This window comes from Chionomys nivalis, chromosome 21, assembly GCF_950005125.1.
Source record: "Chionomys nivalis chromosome 21, mChiNiv1.1, whole genome shotgun sequence".
Classification (NCBI taxonomy): domain Eukaryota; kingdom Metazoa; phylum Chordata; class Mammalia; order Rodentia; family Cricetidae; genus Chionomys; species Chionomys nivalis.
In genome coordinates this window covers 21,507,240-21,523,507 of record NC_080106.1, presented here as the reverse complement: position 1 = coordinate 21,523,507, position 16,268 = coordinate 21,507,240, and the positions used below count along the sequence as shown (strand labels likewise).

The 16,268-nt window shown below is 52.6% G+C and overlaps 2 protein-coding genes across 8 annotated transcripts; both read left to right on the top strand.

The window, feature by feature from the left end:
• Positions 1 to 186: 186 nt before the first annotated feature.
• On the top strand, positions 187 to 7,584 carry Exoc3l1 (exocyst complex component 3 like 1). 5 transcript variants are annotated; one of them, XM_057753614.1, is made up of 16 exons: positions 187 to 545; positions 1,286 to 1,397; positions 1,493 to 1,802; positions 1,986 to 2,113; positions 2,313 to 2,488; positions 2,567 to 2,786; positions 3,787 to 4,396; positions 4,469 to 4,586; positions 4,702 to 4,827; positions 4,927 to 5,027; positions 5,203 to 5,307; positions 6,175 to 6,304; positions 6,421 to 6,543; positions 6,627 to 6,782; positions 6,886 to 7,010; positions 7,092 to 7,584. In XM_057753614.1, exons 4-16 carry the CDS (start codon positions 2,068 to 2,070, stop codon positions 7,279 to 7,281), a joined length of 2,226 nt encoding a protein of 741 aa, XP_057609597.1. In that variant the 5' UTR covers positions 187 to 545; positions 1,286 to 1,397; positions 1,493 to 1,802; positions 1,986 to 2,067; the 3' UTR covers positions 7,282 to 7,584. The 5 variants fall into 5 exon arrangements, with proteins under 5 accessions (XP_057609597.1, XP_057609598.1, XP_057609600.1 ...); XM_057753615.1 differs by lacking the exon at positions 1,493 to 1,802; XM_057753616.1 differs by lacking the exons at positions 187 to 545; positions 1,286 to 1,397; positions 1,493 to 1,802 and adding an exon at positions 1,856 to 1,942 and having other exon boundaries at positions 2,053 to 2,113.
• A 157-nt stretch (positions 7,585 to 7,741) lies between these two features.
• Matcap1 (microtubule associated tyrosine carboxypeptidase 1) lies at positions 7,742 to 15,691 on the top strand. Of its 3 annotated transcripts, none has more exons than XM_057753619.1 (7): positions 7,742 to 7,826; positions 12,008 to 12,622; positions 12,705 to 12,848; positions 13,084 to 13,216; positions 14,014 to 14,319; positions 14,410 to 14,507; positions 15,228 to 15,691. In XM_057753619.1, exons 2-7 carry the CDS (start codon positions 12,062 to 12,064, stop codon positions 15,390 to 15,392), a joined length of 1,407 nt encoding a protein of 468 aa, XP_057609602.1. In that variant the 5' UTR covers positions 7,742 to 7,826; positions 12,008 to 12,061; the 3' UTR covers positions 15,393 to 15,691. The 3 variants fall into 3 exon arrangements, with proteins under 3 accessions (XP_057609602.1, XP_057609603.1, XP_057609604.1); XM_057753620.1 differs by lacking the exon at positions 7,742 to 7,826 and adding an exon at positions 8,334 to 8,433; XM_057753621.1 differs by lacking the exon at positions 7,742 to 7,826 and adding an exon at positions 8,351 to 8,423.
• Positions 15,692 to 16,268: the final 577 nt, after the last annotated feature.

Genomic DNA, 16,268 nt, shown 5'->3' with positions numbered 1-16,268 from the left:
CGTTCTTAGTCGCCGGGCCACCGGAGCTATCGCCGCTGCTTCCGCTTCCGTCTCGCGCCCTCCCAGGGTAACTGGTGCAATTCCTGTCTGCAGAGCTAGACGTAAAACCTCGGGGACCATCAGCAAATGTATCATTAGCCAAGAAGACGAAAGAATCTCCTAGGACCGCTAGTAGACATACAAATTGTATACAAGGAAGTGGCAGGGGCCGGGCAGGGATTGTCAGTGAGCAGTAGAAAAGAGGGAACGACCGAATCTTACTTGCTAACGTGCCTTCAAACTAACTGCCCGAACCCCCATCTAGGGAAGGGAGGCCATACCGCCTGATAAGCTTGGTCTATTAACTTAAAACTGCTCTGAAGGCGTCCTTACTGCTTTGAGATCATCCCTGCCTTCTTTAGTTCTTGCCAAACCAGTAAGCACTAACTGTATCTAGCCTGCCCACTTCTTCCATCTCTACTCTTCTTTAGTTCCAGCATCATTTTCCTCCGGCCAGTTCAGAGGTCACGAGTCTTGTTCACAACCACTTCTCAGCCCGTGCAAAGGTATTTGCCTCTGTCGGAATATAAGGAAAATCTTTAAGGCAGTTCCTGACAGATAGGAAGAACTGTGTGTTTGCAAGTCTCATTTGTTTTTAAGGTTTTTATTTTATTTTTATTATTTGTATATGTGTGTGTCTGTGTGGGGGTTTGTGCACATGAAGAGGGTGTCAAATCTCCAGGAGCTGGAGTTAACAGGCAGTTGTGAGCTGCCATGTAGGTGCTGGGAATTGAACCTCTGTCCTCTGCGAGAGCAGCCAGTGCTCTTGACTGAGCCATCTTGCCAGCTGATGAGTGATATTTATTTTTAACCTTGTTATCACTTGTTAGTTTGTTTTGGTATTGCCTTCAGCAAGTCTATTGAGGATTCATACTTGTAAGAGTGTGAAACAAGCAGAATTCACAAGAGTTAGTTATAATAGAGCCTCTGGTGCTAGCTCTGAAATTAGGGTAGTCTTTCTGAGGTGTTCATGTTCAGCAAGGGTACTTACTTGGGCCTTTGTACATCAAAACTGACTCAGAACTTGAGTGGCAAAGCCCTTGGTAGCCTAGACTTCTGGCCGCTAGGAAATGAGGGTCTATCCTGATGGATGGATTTAGGTGGCACACCAAGTGGTGACTACATTATTATCATCTAATGTCCCTGGTTCCCTGTCCATTTCGGGAACAATGTAACCTTTCTGATCCCTGACTGCTATCTCCCACTGCACTCTCTCCAAACAACAGACTCTCTTTCCTCTACACAGGTTCGTGCCCTTCTCAGTGGGGGGAGAGGGGGAGAGCCATCAGCAGTCTCAGATTGTCATGTTGTGTGCAGCCACATCAACACACGGGAGGGTCATTCTTCAAACCAGCTTGGTATGTGCATATGTGTTTCCTGAGCGCTCAGAAGTCCTAGATGGGCTTGGTCAAGACTTGATGACAGGGAGTTCATGCCTGCCCCCACCCCACAGGAAGTGGCGCCCAGCTCTCCCCACCTCAATGCAGATGCTTTTCCTGTTGGGAATAAAGCGACAGAGACTCAACTTCCTTCCTTTCTGCCTTGGAAAAGGAGGGGCCTTGGGGATAAAAAGGGACTTTTGGGCTGACAAGTGAGAGAGAGACTTCCTTGGGGAGAGGAATTTGGCTGCTGGTGCCAGAGGAGCTGGAGTCACTCTGTCCCGTGAGCAGTGAGGGTGTGCCCAGCTCTGCAGGAGAGAGAAGGCCACTCTCAAGGCCAAGGCCATTCGTGGAGGAGGGAGAACTGGGCACTGGTCTGACCTGGTAAGTTCTGTACCAAATTTCCTGGGCATTACAGAGCAGAAAAGGGACTTGCAGCTAGCGTGCTGGGCCTATTTGCATGCTCTCTCACTTGGCATCTGCAGAGGGACAACCCAGAACCTCAGAGGACCAAGGCCTCCCAGGTAACCCCCTTCTGTCATTCCTACCTCTCTTCCTCTTTCTCAGAGGGGACAAAGGGGCATCCACTCTGAACTACACCAGGCTGACACCTGTGTGTCTATCACATCTCCAGCTCCTGAGGCACACCATGGACTCAGCAGCCAAGGACAAAATACAGCCCATCCTTCTTCCTGGTATGAGCCTTGCTAGCTAGGCTGGGGCGGGAGGGATGATGGCAAGAAAAATGGAAACAGTAGTGCTGTGTTTTCCTGTCAGGTCTGGCTAGAACTCTATAGGGTAGCAAAGGGTGGGCTGTCTGGGCAATTGCTGAGGAAACAGAAGGGCAGCAGGTTTGTTAGCCACAGGCCCACCCTGATGGACACATCTGCCCAGGCTCTTCCTGTCCAGGGCCTGAGTGGCCAGAGCAGGAGAGGGCAGAACAGCTGGCTCGGGGCGCAGCACTCAAGTGGGCCTCAGGCATCTTCTACCGGCCAGAGCAGCTGGCCCGCCTGGGCCAGTACCGAAGCCGTGAAGTGCAGCGTAACTATTTCCTGGAAGCACGAATTAAGGTGGGTACAGGACCAGGGAGCAGGAGCATTGGAGTGGGACACAGGGCTGGCCAGGCCTTACCAGCTAACTCTCCACAGTCGGTGGTGCAGTCATACCTGGAAGGTGTACAGACTGGCGTGTGGCAGCTGACCCGAGCCCTTGAAGCTGTGCAGGGAACGCGGGAAGCCCTGAGCCAGGCCCACCACTTACTCCAGGGTTTGTCTCAGACCTCCCAAACTCTGGCACCCCTGAGGGAACATGTCGTCCAGCACAAGCAGCTTCAGGTCCTGACTCAGTTGCTGCCGAGACTACAAGCAGGTGAGTGTGGGGGTGGGGGTTCTCTGGGCTCGGCTTCTAGGAGTCCACAAATACCCACGCTGAGCAGCAGCTGGGGCACTAGGGAAGTGATTACTGGAGAGAGGCACCTGGGACATCCCAGAGAGTAATCCTAACTTCAAGAATCTCTGAAATAGGACACACAAGCTCATCCTGGGCTTCTCAAGCACAGACATGGAAGTCAGCACGGACATCCCATTATGGGGCTGTGGCCATGGTGGTTAGCACATTGAAAGGGCTTGGGCTCTAGCTCAGAGGCAGAGCATGTGTTTAGTATGTGCAGGAACCTAAATTCAGTCCCAGGCATTCCCCCAGAATTACACACACACACATACAAAGTTCAACAATACCTGCATCTCTATATATGCATCAATTAATATATATACACATAAATACAGATATATATGTAGCTAACAAGGTGGGTGAATAGCAGTCAATATGGTCTCCCATTTATTTGTCTGTCTTCTAACATTCTTTTGAAAGATTTTTATTTTAAGTGTATGTTTGGGTGCCTGTATGTATGTATGCATACATGCGTGCATGTATGTATGTATGTATGTATGTATGTATGTATGTATGTATGTGTACCATATGAGTGCCTGGTACATGCAGGGGTCAGAAGAGGACTTAGATCCCCTGGAACTGAAGTCATAGGCAGTTGTGAGTTGCCACATGGGTGCTGGGAGTCGAACCCAAGTCTTATGCAAAAAAGCAGCAAGTGCTCACAACCACTGAGGCCTCTCTCTAGCCTCCCACCCACCCACCTCCCCAGCGTTCTTGATTTCATGATCTATTGGCTCAGGGATTGACATATGGCCCAACTCTAGGCCATAGCCTGAATGTTCGGATTAACCAGCGCTCTGCTGTGCTCATCACTAAATATTTAACACCTCGCACACGTCTCAGTACCTCCATGTACCTTGCTGTACCAGCAGCACAGGTGGGAAGACTGAGACCTCAACCGACCTCCTTTCTTCCCTAGTGCCAGCCGCAGTGGCCCACACACAGACCCTGATCGATACTCAGAGATTCTTGGAGGCATACGTGAGCCTACGGGAGCTAGAGCAGCTGCAAGAGGAAGCATGGGCACCCCTAGGAGGGCTGGAGTTGCCAATATTCCAGGGACTGGGCCTCCTGGCTGAGGCGCTGTGCCAAGCTGTGGAGGCAGCTGCCGGGGCTGCAGGGCGACTAGCCCGGGAAGATCCAGCCCTGCTGGTAGCTGCTCTTCGTGTGGCAGAGGCGGAGACTGAACGTACAATCCTGGGGCAGGCACCCCGAGACTGGCGTCAGCGATGTCTTCGGGCGCTACAGGAGGGCCTGGATCGGGCCCACTTCGCATCACCTGCGCTGCCTGAGCCAGGGGCCCTCGCAGGGTGGCTTGAGGAGCTGCAGGTAGCTTTGCCTGCTGAGCTGGCCACAGCTGAGGCCCTAGTGGCGCCCTGCTGCCCACCAAACTATAATGTGGTTCAGCTCTGGGCCCACACCCTGCACAGTGGCCTGCGCCGCTGTGTGCAACAGCTCCTCTCAGGGCCTGATCTGGGAGCTGCCGACACCTTTGCCCTGCTGCACTGGGCATTGCATGTGTACATGGGGTGAGTGTTCTTGGAGGCGTGGTAAGAGGGAAGACTAGAGGCTCAGTATGACATCCTGCTCTCCATCTCTAGGAAGGAAATGATGGGGAACTTGGAACGGGGGCCTGAGGCCGATGTGTCCCAGCTACAGCCCCTCCTGACCTCGGAGAACATCGAGCAGCTGGAGACAGCATTTGTGGCCCAAGTCCAGGTGACTCGTTAGGGCAGAGGACAGAGGTGCTCTGCCCATCGCTGTGACCACTGTCTCTTTGAATGTCTTGTCGATATCCTTATAGGTCTTGATGCTCGCTATCCTCTCTTCCCAGGTAAGTGTGGCTCAGTGGCTGCGGAAGGCACTAGATGGAGAAGTAGCTGAGTGGAGCAGGCAGCAGGAGCCCAACACAGACCCGTCTGGTTTCTACCATTCACCAATGCCAGCCATTGTAATGCAGGTGGGTGGGAAGTACCCAAGGCAAGTGGGCAGCTCCCACAATGAAAGGGAGGTGGGCAGGTCTAGGGGATTTCTAAAGGCTGCTCCTCCCTGCCTGTAGATCCTGGCTGAGAACATTCAAGTGACCAGCCTGATCAGTGACTCACTGCATCGGCGGGTGCATGACATGGCACTGTCAGAACTGGGCGTGTTCTTGAGGAGGTTTGCCAAGCAGGGGCCCATTCACAATCCCTGGCAACCAAAGGGCTCTGAGTGAATAGGGGAACCCCACGCCAGTGGGGAAAGGGTTCCTTTAAACAAGGACTTGAAAGTGGGGCTGCAGCTGTGGGGTTGCCCGAGCAGCAGCAAACCCAAGGGTCCCCTCTGCCCACTACAGCTTCAGCGATGCTCTGATCCACTTCTCTCAGGACCATCTCAGGGGAGAAGCCCCTCACTATGTGCCCTACCTGCTGGCTGCCTTCAACCACCAGTCAGCACTGAGGTACTACGCTTGCACTAACATTCTTCCGAGTGCCTCAAACGCACGGAGGCCACCCATGTTTGACCCACTTTGGGCCCGCAAAGGTGGGGTTCTAATCCCGGCTCTGATACTAGTTGTACCACAATGCATCTGTCATTTTTCTTATTAGTTATTCTCAGTAGAATAGTCTGAGATAATAAATAAAGATGTGAATATTTATATCCTTTTAGCAAATATTTATCAAGGCTTTACTCTATATCAGATAATATCTGAAGTTCTGAAGTTACAGCTATGAACTAGGAAATTTCCCCCGTGCTCCTCCTGCTTTGAGACAAGAGTTTCACCCTGTGGTCCAGGCTGGCCTCAAACTGGTAGCAATCTTCCTTCTTCAGCCTCCACCAGGCCTGGCTAACTTCTTTTTATGCCCTCTGTAGTAGGCACAAGGACAGACATACAAGCGGATGTTTTTTTTTTGTTTTGTTTTTGGAGCCTGTTCTGGAACTAGCTCTTGTAGACCAGGCTGGGGTCTTGAACTCACAGAGATCCTCCTGCTTCTACCTCCCGAGTGCTGGGATTAAAGGTGTGCGCCACCACCGCCCGGACAAAAGGATGCTTTTTACTCCCTCTTATCTAAAATTAGCTCCCCTCCCTTACCGAGGAGGAAACAAAGAAACTAAAGAGTGACTTAACTCGAGCTTACTTTAGCAGCAAGCCCTCTGGGCATGCCTTCCTAACCTTTCAGATCATTTTCACAAACTGAGAGCCACCCTTCCCGCCCCCACCCCCACCACACACTGTGCACCACAAGGTGGCGCCAGAACGGATGAATCCTTGAGGGCCATGCGAGCCTTGGCCTTGGTCCTGAAGTCGTACTTTTGGTTGGGCCAGCTCTTCGTTATCCGTCCTGCTGCCAGACGGGGAAGCTTCAGGGGTCTTGGCTCCAATAGAAGCCTCGCTGGACGACGTACAGAAGAGGATCTGCCGCCTGGTATTGGAAGCACTGCAGGCTGAGCTCCAGGTGAGGCTTCCAATCCAGCCAGGGTGGGAGTGGGAGGGAGAAACACGGTATATTTATGGGGGTCACTGCGGGATCCGGATTATTCCTCTAGCCTGTCTGTGCCATGCTTTCCCTAGCCCCTGTTCGCATCTCTACCCTCGCGCCGGTGGCTGCTAAGTTCTGAGTTGCTGGATGGTGTGTGTGAACACACGTCGCACTTCTGCCAGGATTTCTGGCGTGTGCGGAAGCCTGCTGTTCAGGTGGAGCAGGGAGAGGAAGGTTGGGGAAGGGGCGCTGCTGATGGCAATCTGTACTCAATTCAAACTGGTTACCTGCCCTGCAGCTGCTGCTGGCGGAGACGGAACGAACCGTGGTGTTGCAATACCTGCGCGCGCTGATGCAGGGCCGCCTAGTGTGCCGCGGTGCTGACGAGCGGACCCAGGTGGCTGAGCGCCTTGGATACGATGCTGTCCAGCTTAAGGAGCTTTTCCTGGGTTTGGTGAGAGCTCGTTGGGAGGGCAGGCAGTCTACAGTCTACAGAGAATCTCAGTAGACGGGTGGGAGCCGAGGGCCCGCTGGAAACCCTGCCCCAATGTGTTCAGGGCCTAGAGGAGAGCGCTCACTGCGCGCCGGTGCTGCTCGCGCTGCGGGAACTGTTCAGCCTCCACGACCCCACGCTGCTCGGCCTCGAGGTGGCAGGCCTGAGGCAAAAATTTCCCGATGTGAGGTGCGGAGAGGGGGACAGGGGAGGAGGAAGGAGCCCGGGAGGGCAAGGGCGGGGCTGACATTCGTAGTGGTGTTCCTGCAGCGAGGACCATGTCTCCGCCCTCCTGGACCTGCGTGGGGACGTGTCCCGAGAGCATCGCCAGGCAGCACTCAGCTCTCTGCAGGCCGGCCCACCGCCCTCACCTTCCTCTGGCCGCCGTGCCCTCTTCAGTCTCGTACCGACGCCTACGCCCTCACTGTCCTCCTGCCTCCCCTCGGGTCCCTGCTCCTGACCCATCTGTCTGCGTAATAAAGCCACATCCACCGCGCGTCTGAATCTATATGTTGGGGCACGCGGGTGTTGAAATCAGCGCTAAAATTAGGGGTCCATGTCCAGTGATTATCCTGGCTGCAGTCTTAGTATTCCCGTAGCATCTCGCCTATGCAGACATTTGCTCTCTTTGTGAATTGCGTCCCCCGAACCCTGGGCTCCCGCGGAGTCCTCAGTACCCACGTGTCCGCCCGCCGGCAATAAGTGTCTTCACCGCCTTCGCCCGTCGCTTTAGAAGCCGGGAAACTTGTGGAGGGGGGAGGTTTAGGACGACCCCTCGCCCGGGGGCGTGGCGTGGCCGTGATCCCGCCCTCTTCGCACGCCTGGCTCCGCCCACAGTGGGCTTCAGTTCGCGCTACCGCGGAGACTGGCGTGAATCTGCGCATCTTCGTGTGAGCGTGCGCGCGCCCGAGTGCGTGCGTCTTTGGCGTCGGCTCCCAGAGTCTCGGAGGCCCGCGATCGGCTTTGAAGAGCAGGACTTGCGGACAGCAAAAGAGGCGCGAGCAGGTGGGGACGCGGCACGCGGACCGAACCCGCATCCCACTCCAAAGACCGAGACTAAGCATGCGACCTGACCCCACTTGATTTACCGAAGAATTCCCCCACTCCATTGTCTTCTAGCCCCGCCCTCCATTGGGCACGCCCTTCATCCTATCCCACGCCCCTTATTGGCCTCCAGGGCACGCCCCCTGGATCTCTCGGTTTCCATTGGCTCTTCTCCCATGTTAACCTCTTTCCAGGGGTTCTTATTGGTGTGGGCCACACCCTCTCATTTGTCACCAGACCCCGCCTTTCAGGGTCTCCATCCTCACTTTGTCTTTATTCATTCTGCCTCTAGTGAGTGCTTGGGACGAGAGGGTAAATCAGACCCTCCCTGACCTCGGGGAGTTCAGGGCATGGTGGGGAACATGGACCTAGCCTCCAACCGTGACAGCCTAGGGCTGTCAAGAAGCCTTCAGGACCCTGGAACGCTTTGCACATCGGGAGGGCTTTCCAGAGAAAGTGAGGCCTAAACCGAGCTCTGAAAAATGGTTAAGAGGGTACTCCAGGGACACGTTGGCCAAAGAATTCTTGGCAGAAGAACTTGAGACGTGAAAGAAACAGGTGCATTCTGGTAAATACGAGGAGGTGGGTTGGAATGAACCAAGGGAATAGATGAACTGGCCCAGGCAGTGGTCAATAGGCGCCCAGGAAAGTATACACTTTGAGGGCGAATAAGGTCTAAGACTTGAAGGCCTTTTTTCACGCGGCTGATCACTAGGCAAGGTTGGAGGAGGGCTCCGAGGAGGAAGATCAGGTCTAGATGTGGAATCTAAGTTTAGGGAAGGAATGATTCTAGTTCTTTTTCTTTTTCTTTTCTTTTCTTTTTTTTTTTTTTTTTTTTGAGGTTTGTTTTGAATTTTTATTTCTTTTTTTTTTCTTTGCTTTTTCGAGACAGGATTTCTCAGTAGCTGCGGAGCCTGTCCTGGAACTAGCTCTTGTAGACCAGGCTGGCCTCGAACTCACAAAGATCCGCCTATCTCTGCCTCCCGAGTGCTGGGATTAAAGGCGTGCGCCACCACTGCCCGGCGTCTGAATTTTTATTTCTTTGTGGGTATTTGCATGTGCCTGTGGGAGGCCAGAAGAGAGCGTTGAGCCCCCTGCCCCTGGAGTTATAGGTAGTTGTGAGCTGTCCAACATGGATGCTAGGAACTGGGTTTGGGTCCTCTGGGAGAGCAGCAAGTGCTCTTAATTGTTGAGCCCTCTGACTCCAGTTCTTACGAGGACTCGAGTCCACCCATTTATTGATTACAATGCTTTATCAGAAACTATTCTAGGTTTTGGAAACACAGCTGCAAATCCTGGAAAGGAGAAAGCAGATAAAATCACCAGTTATACCATACAAATGTAAAATTAACTGTTACACCTTACATGTCAACAACTGCTGTAGAAACAACAACATAGTTCAGAGAGAGAGAGAGAGAGGCAGAGAGAGAGGGGGGGGGGAGATTTGTTCTTTTGTAGAGATTTGCTAGGGCTGATTTTCTTTCTTTTTAAAGCTTTGAAACATGTATTGCTATGTAGCCCAGACTGACCAGGAATTCACAGTTCTGTTTCAGCCTCAAGAGTGCTGGGATTACAGACCTGTATCACTACATCTGACAGAGGGCAGCTGTGTTTATTTATTTTTTTTTAATATATGAGTTCTCTGCATGTATAATTGCATACTAGAAGAGGACACTAGACACTAGATCTCTCTCTTTTTTTTTTTTTTTTTTTTTTTTTTTTTTTGGGTTTTTCGAGACAGGGTTTCTCTGTGGTTTTGGAGCCTGTCCTGGAACTAGCTCTTGTAGGCCAGGCTGGTCTCGAACTCACAGAGATCTGCCTGCCTCTGCCTCCCAAGTGCTGGGATTAAAGGCGTGCGCCACCACCGCCCGGCTTAGATCTCATTCTTGATGGTTGTGAGCTACCATGTGGGTGCTGGGGATTGAACTCAGGACCTCTGGAAAGAGCACTCAATGCTCTTAACCACTGAGCCATCTCTCCAGCCCCTAAATCTTTTATTAAAACATTTTTATGCAGGGTGATGGTGGTGAATTCCTTGCCTTTAATCCCAAAATTCAGGAGGCAGAGGCATGTTGTTCTCCAAGTTCAAGGCCAGCCTGGTCTACATAGTGAGTTCCAAGAAAGCCAGGACTACACACACATACACGCACGCACACACACACATACACGCACACACACTTACACAAACAAAAAAACCAAAAACCAAAACCAAAACAAACAAAAAATATCCAAAACATCTCTCTCTCTCTCTCTCTCTCTCTCTCTCTCTCTCTCTGTAGCATTTTTCTAATATATTTATGCAGTTTTTAGGAAACTGAGACAGTAACCCAAGCTATTCCATGTGGGACAGTGACCCATGCTATTATATGGGGGGTGGTGCTGTTTTACACAATGGGCACATTCAGTGTTAGGTACCTGCTAAATATTAAAGATATCTTGAAGGTCAGGTATGTTGTCTTAATCCTGAGCCAGGACTAGAGATGTTGAAACAGGAAGATTGTGAGTTGAAGATCAGAGTGATCTACACAGGGAGACACTGTATTAAAAATAGATATGTATTGAAAGTAGCTATAGTGATCTAACGTTCATGGAAGGAGACTGAACTGATGTATTTAAGTCCGTGGTCGTGAGGACTAGGGATACAGGCTAGTACTGAGATAGGCTGTACTTAGTATGTTCAAGGCTCTGGGTTTGATCCCCTTCATCAAAACAAAACAAGAAACCACAAAGTTGGATGGGATCATAGGATTCTAGGGCATGAGTATACATGGAAAAGATAAGTCTGGGGATGTTACAGTGTTCAGAGGTTGGGAGATAGGGATAACTGACAAGAAGACCAAGAAGAAACAGCCAGTGACGTGGGAGGAAAGCTAAGTTCTAGTGGATTCGGAAAGGGAAAGGGGCATATGTTCTCAGGATGGAGGGATCCGCTGCACCAGGTGCTACAGAGCAACATGATGATCATTAGTAACCTCGGTCAGCTCAGTCTGATGGAGAGCAGGACGTATGCAGGCTCCATGGGAGTGAACTTAGGAGATGACAGGAAGGAAGAAATGGGGGATGGTGCACATGACTCGGGGTATCGTGCTGCATTGGAGGGCAGCTGGAGGAGCTGTGTGTGGAGTCATGTAAAGGTTTTTTGTTTTCTTTTGTTTTTTGAGACAGGGTTTCTCTGTAGCTTTGGAGCCTGTCCTGGAACTAGCTCTTGTAGACCAGGCTGGCCTTGAATTCACAGAGATCCACCTGCCTCTGCCTCCTGAGTGGAGTGCTGGGATTAAAGGCGTGCGCCACCACCGCCAGGCCTTGTTTTGTTTTTTAAGACAGAGGAATAACAGCATGTATTTATGCTGATGGAATTAATCCAATGGAGAGGAAGACTGGTGGTGTACCTCAAGGAGAAAGCGAGTTCCTGAGCAGGCAAGGGAGTTCAGAGGCTGAAGTCCTCATTCAGTCTCTGGGGAGAGACTGGATTGCACTGAGCCCTGGCACAGAGTCAGGCGTGAGTTCTCGTGCCTCGGATGACCACTGGGAAGGTGTCTCAGATGGGAGACAGGCCAAGGACTAATTTGAATGTACCAGTGTTTCTCTGATTCCCAAAAGCAGATTCTAATCCAGTTCTGGATAGATGACCACCAGGAGAGACAGTATTTCATGTGGGGACAGGCATGAGGAAGGTGCACTCCTTCACACTGACTGATTACAGATGGGCAGGAGGATACAGACGGAGCTAGGTGAAGGGGACAAAATGGGACCAAAAAGATACCACCTGTACAAAGGAATCTGTAGGCTTCCCTCACCTGTGGTCCATCTAGGGATCTGAGGCTGCATTCTGCCAACTCCCAGGCTGGGTAAGTGCTGAGCACTGAGGTTAGAATCATGTTTAGGGTCTTAGTTTTAGCTCTAGATCTAACCATCTGAGAGTATTTTAGTAAGTAGGAAAATGTATAAAATTCTTCCTCTTGCTTCCACCTCAGACGATTTGGGTAAACCTGGTGAAAGGAATGGATGCTGGGGAGGGTGGACAGTTTCTCAGGTTCCCGGCAGCAGACCCTGGATCCAACAAGGCTAATGGGGGACTCAGGGCTCTCTCCTCTGACCACATCCACTCATGCTGGTCTCTGCATGCCCTTCTATGTCTCTAGAGGTCAACAGTGGGAATTTGGAACAACTGAGCTGGATGAAACCCTCAGGACAGAATGGTGCTGGATTCAGGGGCTCAGGTGTATGAGCGGGCACCCCCCAGCCCACCTGCCAGTCCTCCATCTCAGCGCCCTAGGTTGAAGCCCTCAAATCGAAATGGGCCACCCCTGTACCCCTGGCCGCAGTCCCTGTCTATGCCTTTGGCTCTGGCGGTTCCCTCAGCACTACAGGCCCAGCCTATGTGGCAGACCTTCTCAAAACTGCAGTTGGGACAGCGCAGCCACATGCGTCGCAGTGAGAGCACCTACAGTGTAAATAGCACTGGCCAGCGGGGGCGAGGCAAAACTCCGCTTGGACGGGGATGTGATCCAGGTGGAGGGACCCTACGGCCTGCAGCCTCCTTGCCTCACATTGCTAAGACTCGAAAGGAGGTGGGCAATGGTAGCAACAAGAGCCCCTGCATGTTAGTGGCCCTGCGGCCAACCAACATGGACCAGGAACGGGAGAAATTCTTCCAGTCCCATTACACGTACAATCCGCAGTTCGAGTACCAGGAACCGATGCCAATGAGTGTGCTGGAAAAGTACCAGGAGGCCTCTGGACAGTTCATCCATCAGGTCAGTCCAGCTTGCCCATTTCACCCTGACCCTGACTGCCCAAGGGACCTAGTCTGACTAGTGACTGTGGCCCTGTGTACAGGCAGTTGGCATCATTGAGGCGGTCCTGGAGAAGTTTGGCACTTATGAACACTTTGAGGCTGCCACAGGGGGCCAGCTGCTGACCAAGTGCCAAATTTGGTCCATTGTGCGAAAATACATGCAGAAGGAGGGCTGCGTCGGGGAGGTAAGTTTGCCCTATCTACAAGACCCATCTCTATGCCCCAAATCAGGCCGTCAAGCAGATAGGTTCACCTACACACCTGGCCAGATGTAATTCCTAGACATATCCCAGCCCCAGCCCCAGAAGGGCGGGTGTCCTGGTCAGTGTCTGGCCTGGCTGCCTTGTAGCATCACAAGCCTATCTGCCCACTAGCTCTCGGGGCTTGTAAACCATGACGCAGAGCCCTGCCACCCTGCAGGTTGTGGTGCAGCTGAGCGAGGACCTGTTGTCCCAGGCAGTCATGATGGTGGAGAACAGCCGGCCCACACTGGCCATCAACTTGACCGGAGCCCGCCAGTATTGGCTGGAGGGTATGCTGCGGCACGAGATAGGTCAGTCTATGGGTAGCGTTGGTGTGGGTGGGCAGGACTGAAAGGTACTAAGGGATGGTAACAGGGCAGTGTGGACTTCAGTAGCCTCCTTTCCCCCCCTTCCCTCTGGGAGAAGACAGGCCTGTTTATCCCTAAGCAGATGCTTCTTCCTTCTCATTCATACAAGTAGGTCAGACATGCCCGCCCACCCTCTGGGTTGACCTTCATGTTTCTTCCCTTGGGTATATCTCCAATTCCTCTCTGACTCCCTTTGACAGTGAAGGAAGACTTCTGAGGTCCTATCAGGCCGGGAAGAATTCTAAGGGTTCCATCAGACTAACATACAGGCCCACCAGGGTGGGTGGAAGGCCAGATCCTAGGAATAGAATTGCTTGAAAAAGCCACATGGATGAAAGTTTAGGAGATCAGGCTAGGAAGGTGAGCACAGGACAGTAGTCACTGTCCTCACCAGACAAGAATCCTGTTGTTGTTGTTCTGGGCAAGAAGTGATTTTGATTGGGGCATTTGCATGACTGTCAAGATGATTGGCATGGGCGCTAGGATGTTGGGGCGGGGTGCCACGTACCTGGTCTCTAGGAGGGCTCGTGCACAATATGAGTTGGTGTGCAGGAGATGAGAAAATAGGCAGAGAGGCTTCTGTGCTGGACCAAGAATCTTCTTATTGCTGGAGCTGGGTGAGAATGCATTTAGTTAGGGCTTGGGATCACTCGTGGGGTGAGTTTGGGGGCATGAAGATCTACGAGTCTCTACTAGAGGTCCTCGGAGTGCGTTCAGCTGCCGCCGTGTCCTCCCTGCAGGCACCCACTACCTGCGCGGTGTGAACAATGCGCGGCAACCGTGGCACAGCACCGAAGGTAGACTGCAGTACGGGCTGCGGCCAGCTAACCCCACCGAGGAGGGCCTGGCCAGCCTGCACAGTGTGCTGTTCCGAAAGCAGCCGTTCCTGTGGCGAGCGGCCCTGCTCTACTACACCATTCACCAGGCTGCGCACATGTCCTTCCGCCAACTCTTCCAGGATCTGGCGCAGTATGTGCAGGACGAGGCAGTACGCTGGGAGTACTGCGTCCGGGCCAAGCGAGGACAGATGGATACCTCCCAGCCAGGTGGGAGCTGCGGGGTCAGAGGAAGGCCCGGGCTGGCGCAGAGTGAAGGGTGGCTTTGGGGTAAGGACTTATTGATCCTCATTCTCACAGGCTGCTTCAGCAAGGACCAAGTGTACCTGGATGGCATTGTGCGCATCCTGCGGCACCGTCAGACCATCGATTTCCCACTGCTGACCTCGCTGGGCAAGGTAAGGGGCTGCGGGCTTACAGAGGCCCCAGCCGGCTCTTCCTTCCTCCCTGTACCCCTGAGTCATGTTCAGTGGAGGCCTGGATACCAGCCTCTCCTGGGGTAGGAACTTGGGTGGAGGTAAGCAGGCAAGAAGAAACGGAACTTTGATGTCCCAGATGAAGCGTGTGACCCCGCCTGCAGATGTGTGCATGTATTTCAGAGGAGGTGAGTGTTCCAGGACAAGGGAGCAGTCAGGAAGTTCTGGGGAAGGAGATCTGTGGACCAAAACCCAAGCCCTGAGTATTTGTACTAAACTGAGGAAAACAAACCTCATCAGAAGCAAGGCGGGGGGGACGGGGGGGACGGGGGGGGGACAGGGGCTGGAGGGGCTAGAATAAAGTGTGGCACAGCTTTGCTGTGGGAGCTCCTACTGGATATCATGTGGGGGGCGTCTCATGTTGGATGTGGGAGCTACCTGAGAGATACCCAGGTATCAGTTGAACATTGTTTAGAGGTGAGGGGATAAGCTGGACTGGAGGGGAATGGGTTGTAGAACATAGATGGAAGATGTAGTGAGAACAAGAAAAGACCCAGGGCTGAACCTGAAGGTGCCTAGTGGACTAGATCAGGACTAGAGGAGCCGTCACAGGAGCCAGTGGCCCTGAGTTGTCAGTATGGGACCGGCTGCTTGAAAGCCAGGGGCTATGATTAGCCCTAAGTCTTAGTTTTCTCCCTCTAGGTCTCCTATGAAGATGTGGACCAACTGAAGCCCCATGGAATACTAGATAATACCCGAGTACCCCACTTTATGAAGGACTTGGGGCGCTACCGGCAGCAACTGGAACACATCATGGCTACCAACCGGCTGGATGAAGAGGAGTTGGGCCGCCTGCTGCCTGACTGATGTTGGTTAAGGATTACAGACAGAAGATCTTGACAGAGGTCTCAGATCAAGAATATGAAGCTCTTTATGGTTCCATAGCCTAGGTGTTTCTTGCGGGGCACTGGGAGGCCAGGACCATCTTGGGAAGATGAGAGGCAACGTCAGAAGGCTTTTTTTGTCCTTGCTAGTCTTCCTGGGGCCTGTGAACTAGGAGCAGTATGTCTCCTGAGTAGGAGAGACCTGGGGATAGGAGGGGCATTGAGTGTGAATAGGAATGGGGGTTGGTTTGGGAATAGAAACTTGTTCCTGCATGAGATGGCTTTGGGTGTCTCGTACCAGTCTTTCCCTTCCCCTACCTGGCCTATCGGTGCTCTTCTGCATTCATACTGTCTACCTCTCACTGGGTCTAGTGGCAGTTGGGACCCCTCTGAGGTGACGTGCCTGAGCATAGGGTCCTGCCTTTCACTCAGGCTCAGAGACCCAGCTGGGCTGGAGCTTGCTTTTCAGCATTTTGTCTCTCTCACTGGCCTTGTAGTATTCCATATTTGCCTCCATGCCACTGTGTGTTATTCATGCCTCCAGCTGGGGCTGGGGGGCAGCAGCTCCTAAAGTTCGGCAGAGGGGACAGGGTACTTTGAAAAGGTACCATCTGTTCCCAGGCCCTCTCTGATCACACACAGACACCCTGGACGTCAGGTCTTGTGAGTCCAGAACCTGGCCCTACCCTCAGCCCCCATGCTAGTCCTGGTCGTGCCTGTCTCTGACCACACCCTCACAGCTGGTCTCTGGCAGTGGTTGGTACAGGCTGGGGACAGCCACAGTCAAACCTGCAGGTCAGGCCTATAGGATTTGTCCTCTCCAGTTTTGAGCCGGTCTTGGGCCCGGGGAAGGACAGAG

Bases quoted from the DNA above. Each gene is read 5' to 3' on its own strand.
- Exoc3l1 (XM_057753615.1), top strand. From the start codon at position 2,068: ATGGACTCAGCAGCCAAGGACAAAATACAGCCCATCCTTCTTCCTG. The intron at 4,587-4,701 runs GTGACTCGTTAG...CTCTCTTCCCAG, and splicing joins CATTTGTGGCCCAAGTCCAG to GTAAGTGTGGCTCAGTGGCT. The intron at 6,305-6,420 runs GTGAGGCTTCCA...TGCTTTCCCTAG, and splicing joins CACTGCAGGCTGAGCTCCAG to CCCCTGTTCGCATCTCTACC.
- Matcap1 (XM_057753619.1), top strand. From the start codon at position 12,062: ATGGTGCTGGATTCAGGGGCTCAGGTGTATGAGCGGGCACCCCCCAGC. The intron at 13,217-14,013 runs GTCAGTCTATGG...TCCTCCCTGCAG, and splicing joins TATGCTGCGGCACGAGATAG to GCACCCACTACCTGCGCGGT. The intron at 14,320-14,409 runs GTGGGAGCTGCG...TCATTCTCACAG, and splicing joins GATGGATACCTCCCAGCCAG to GCTGCTTCAGCAAGGACCAA.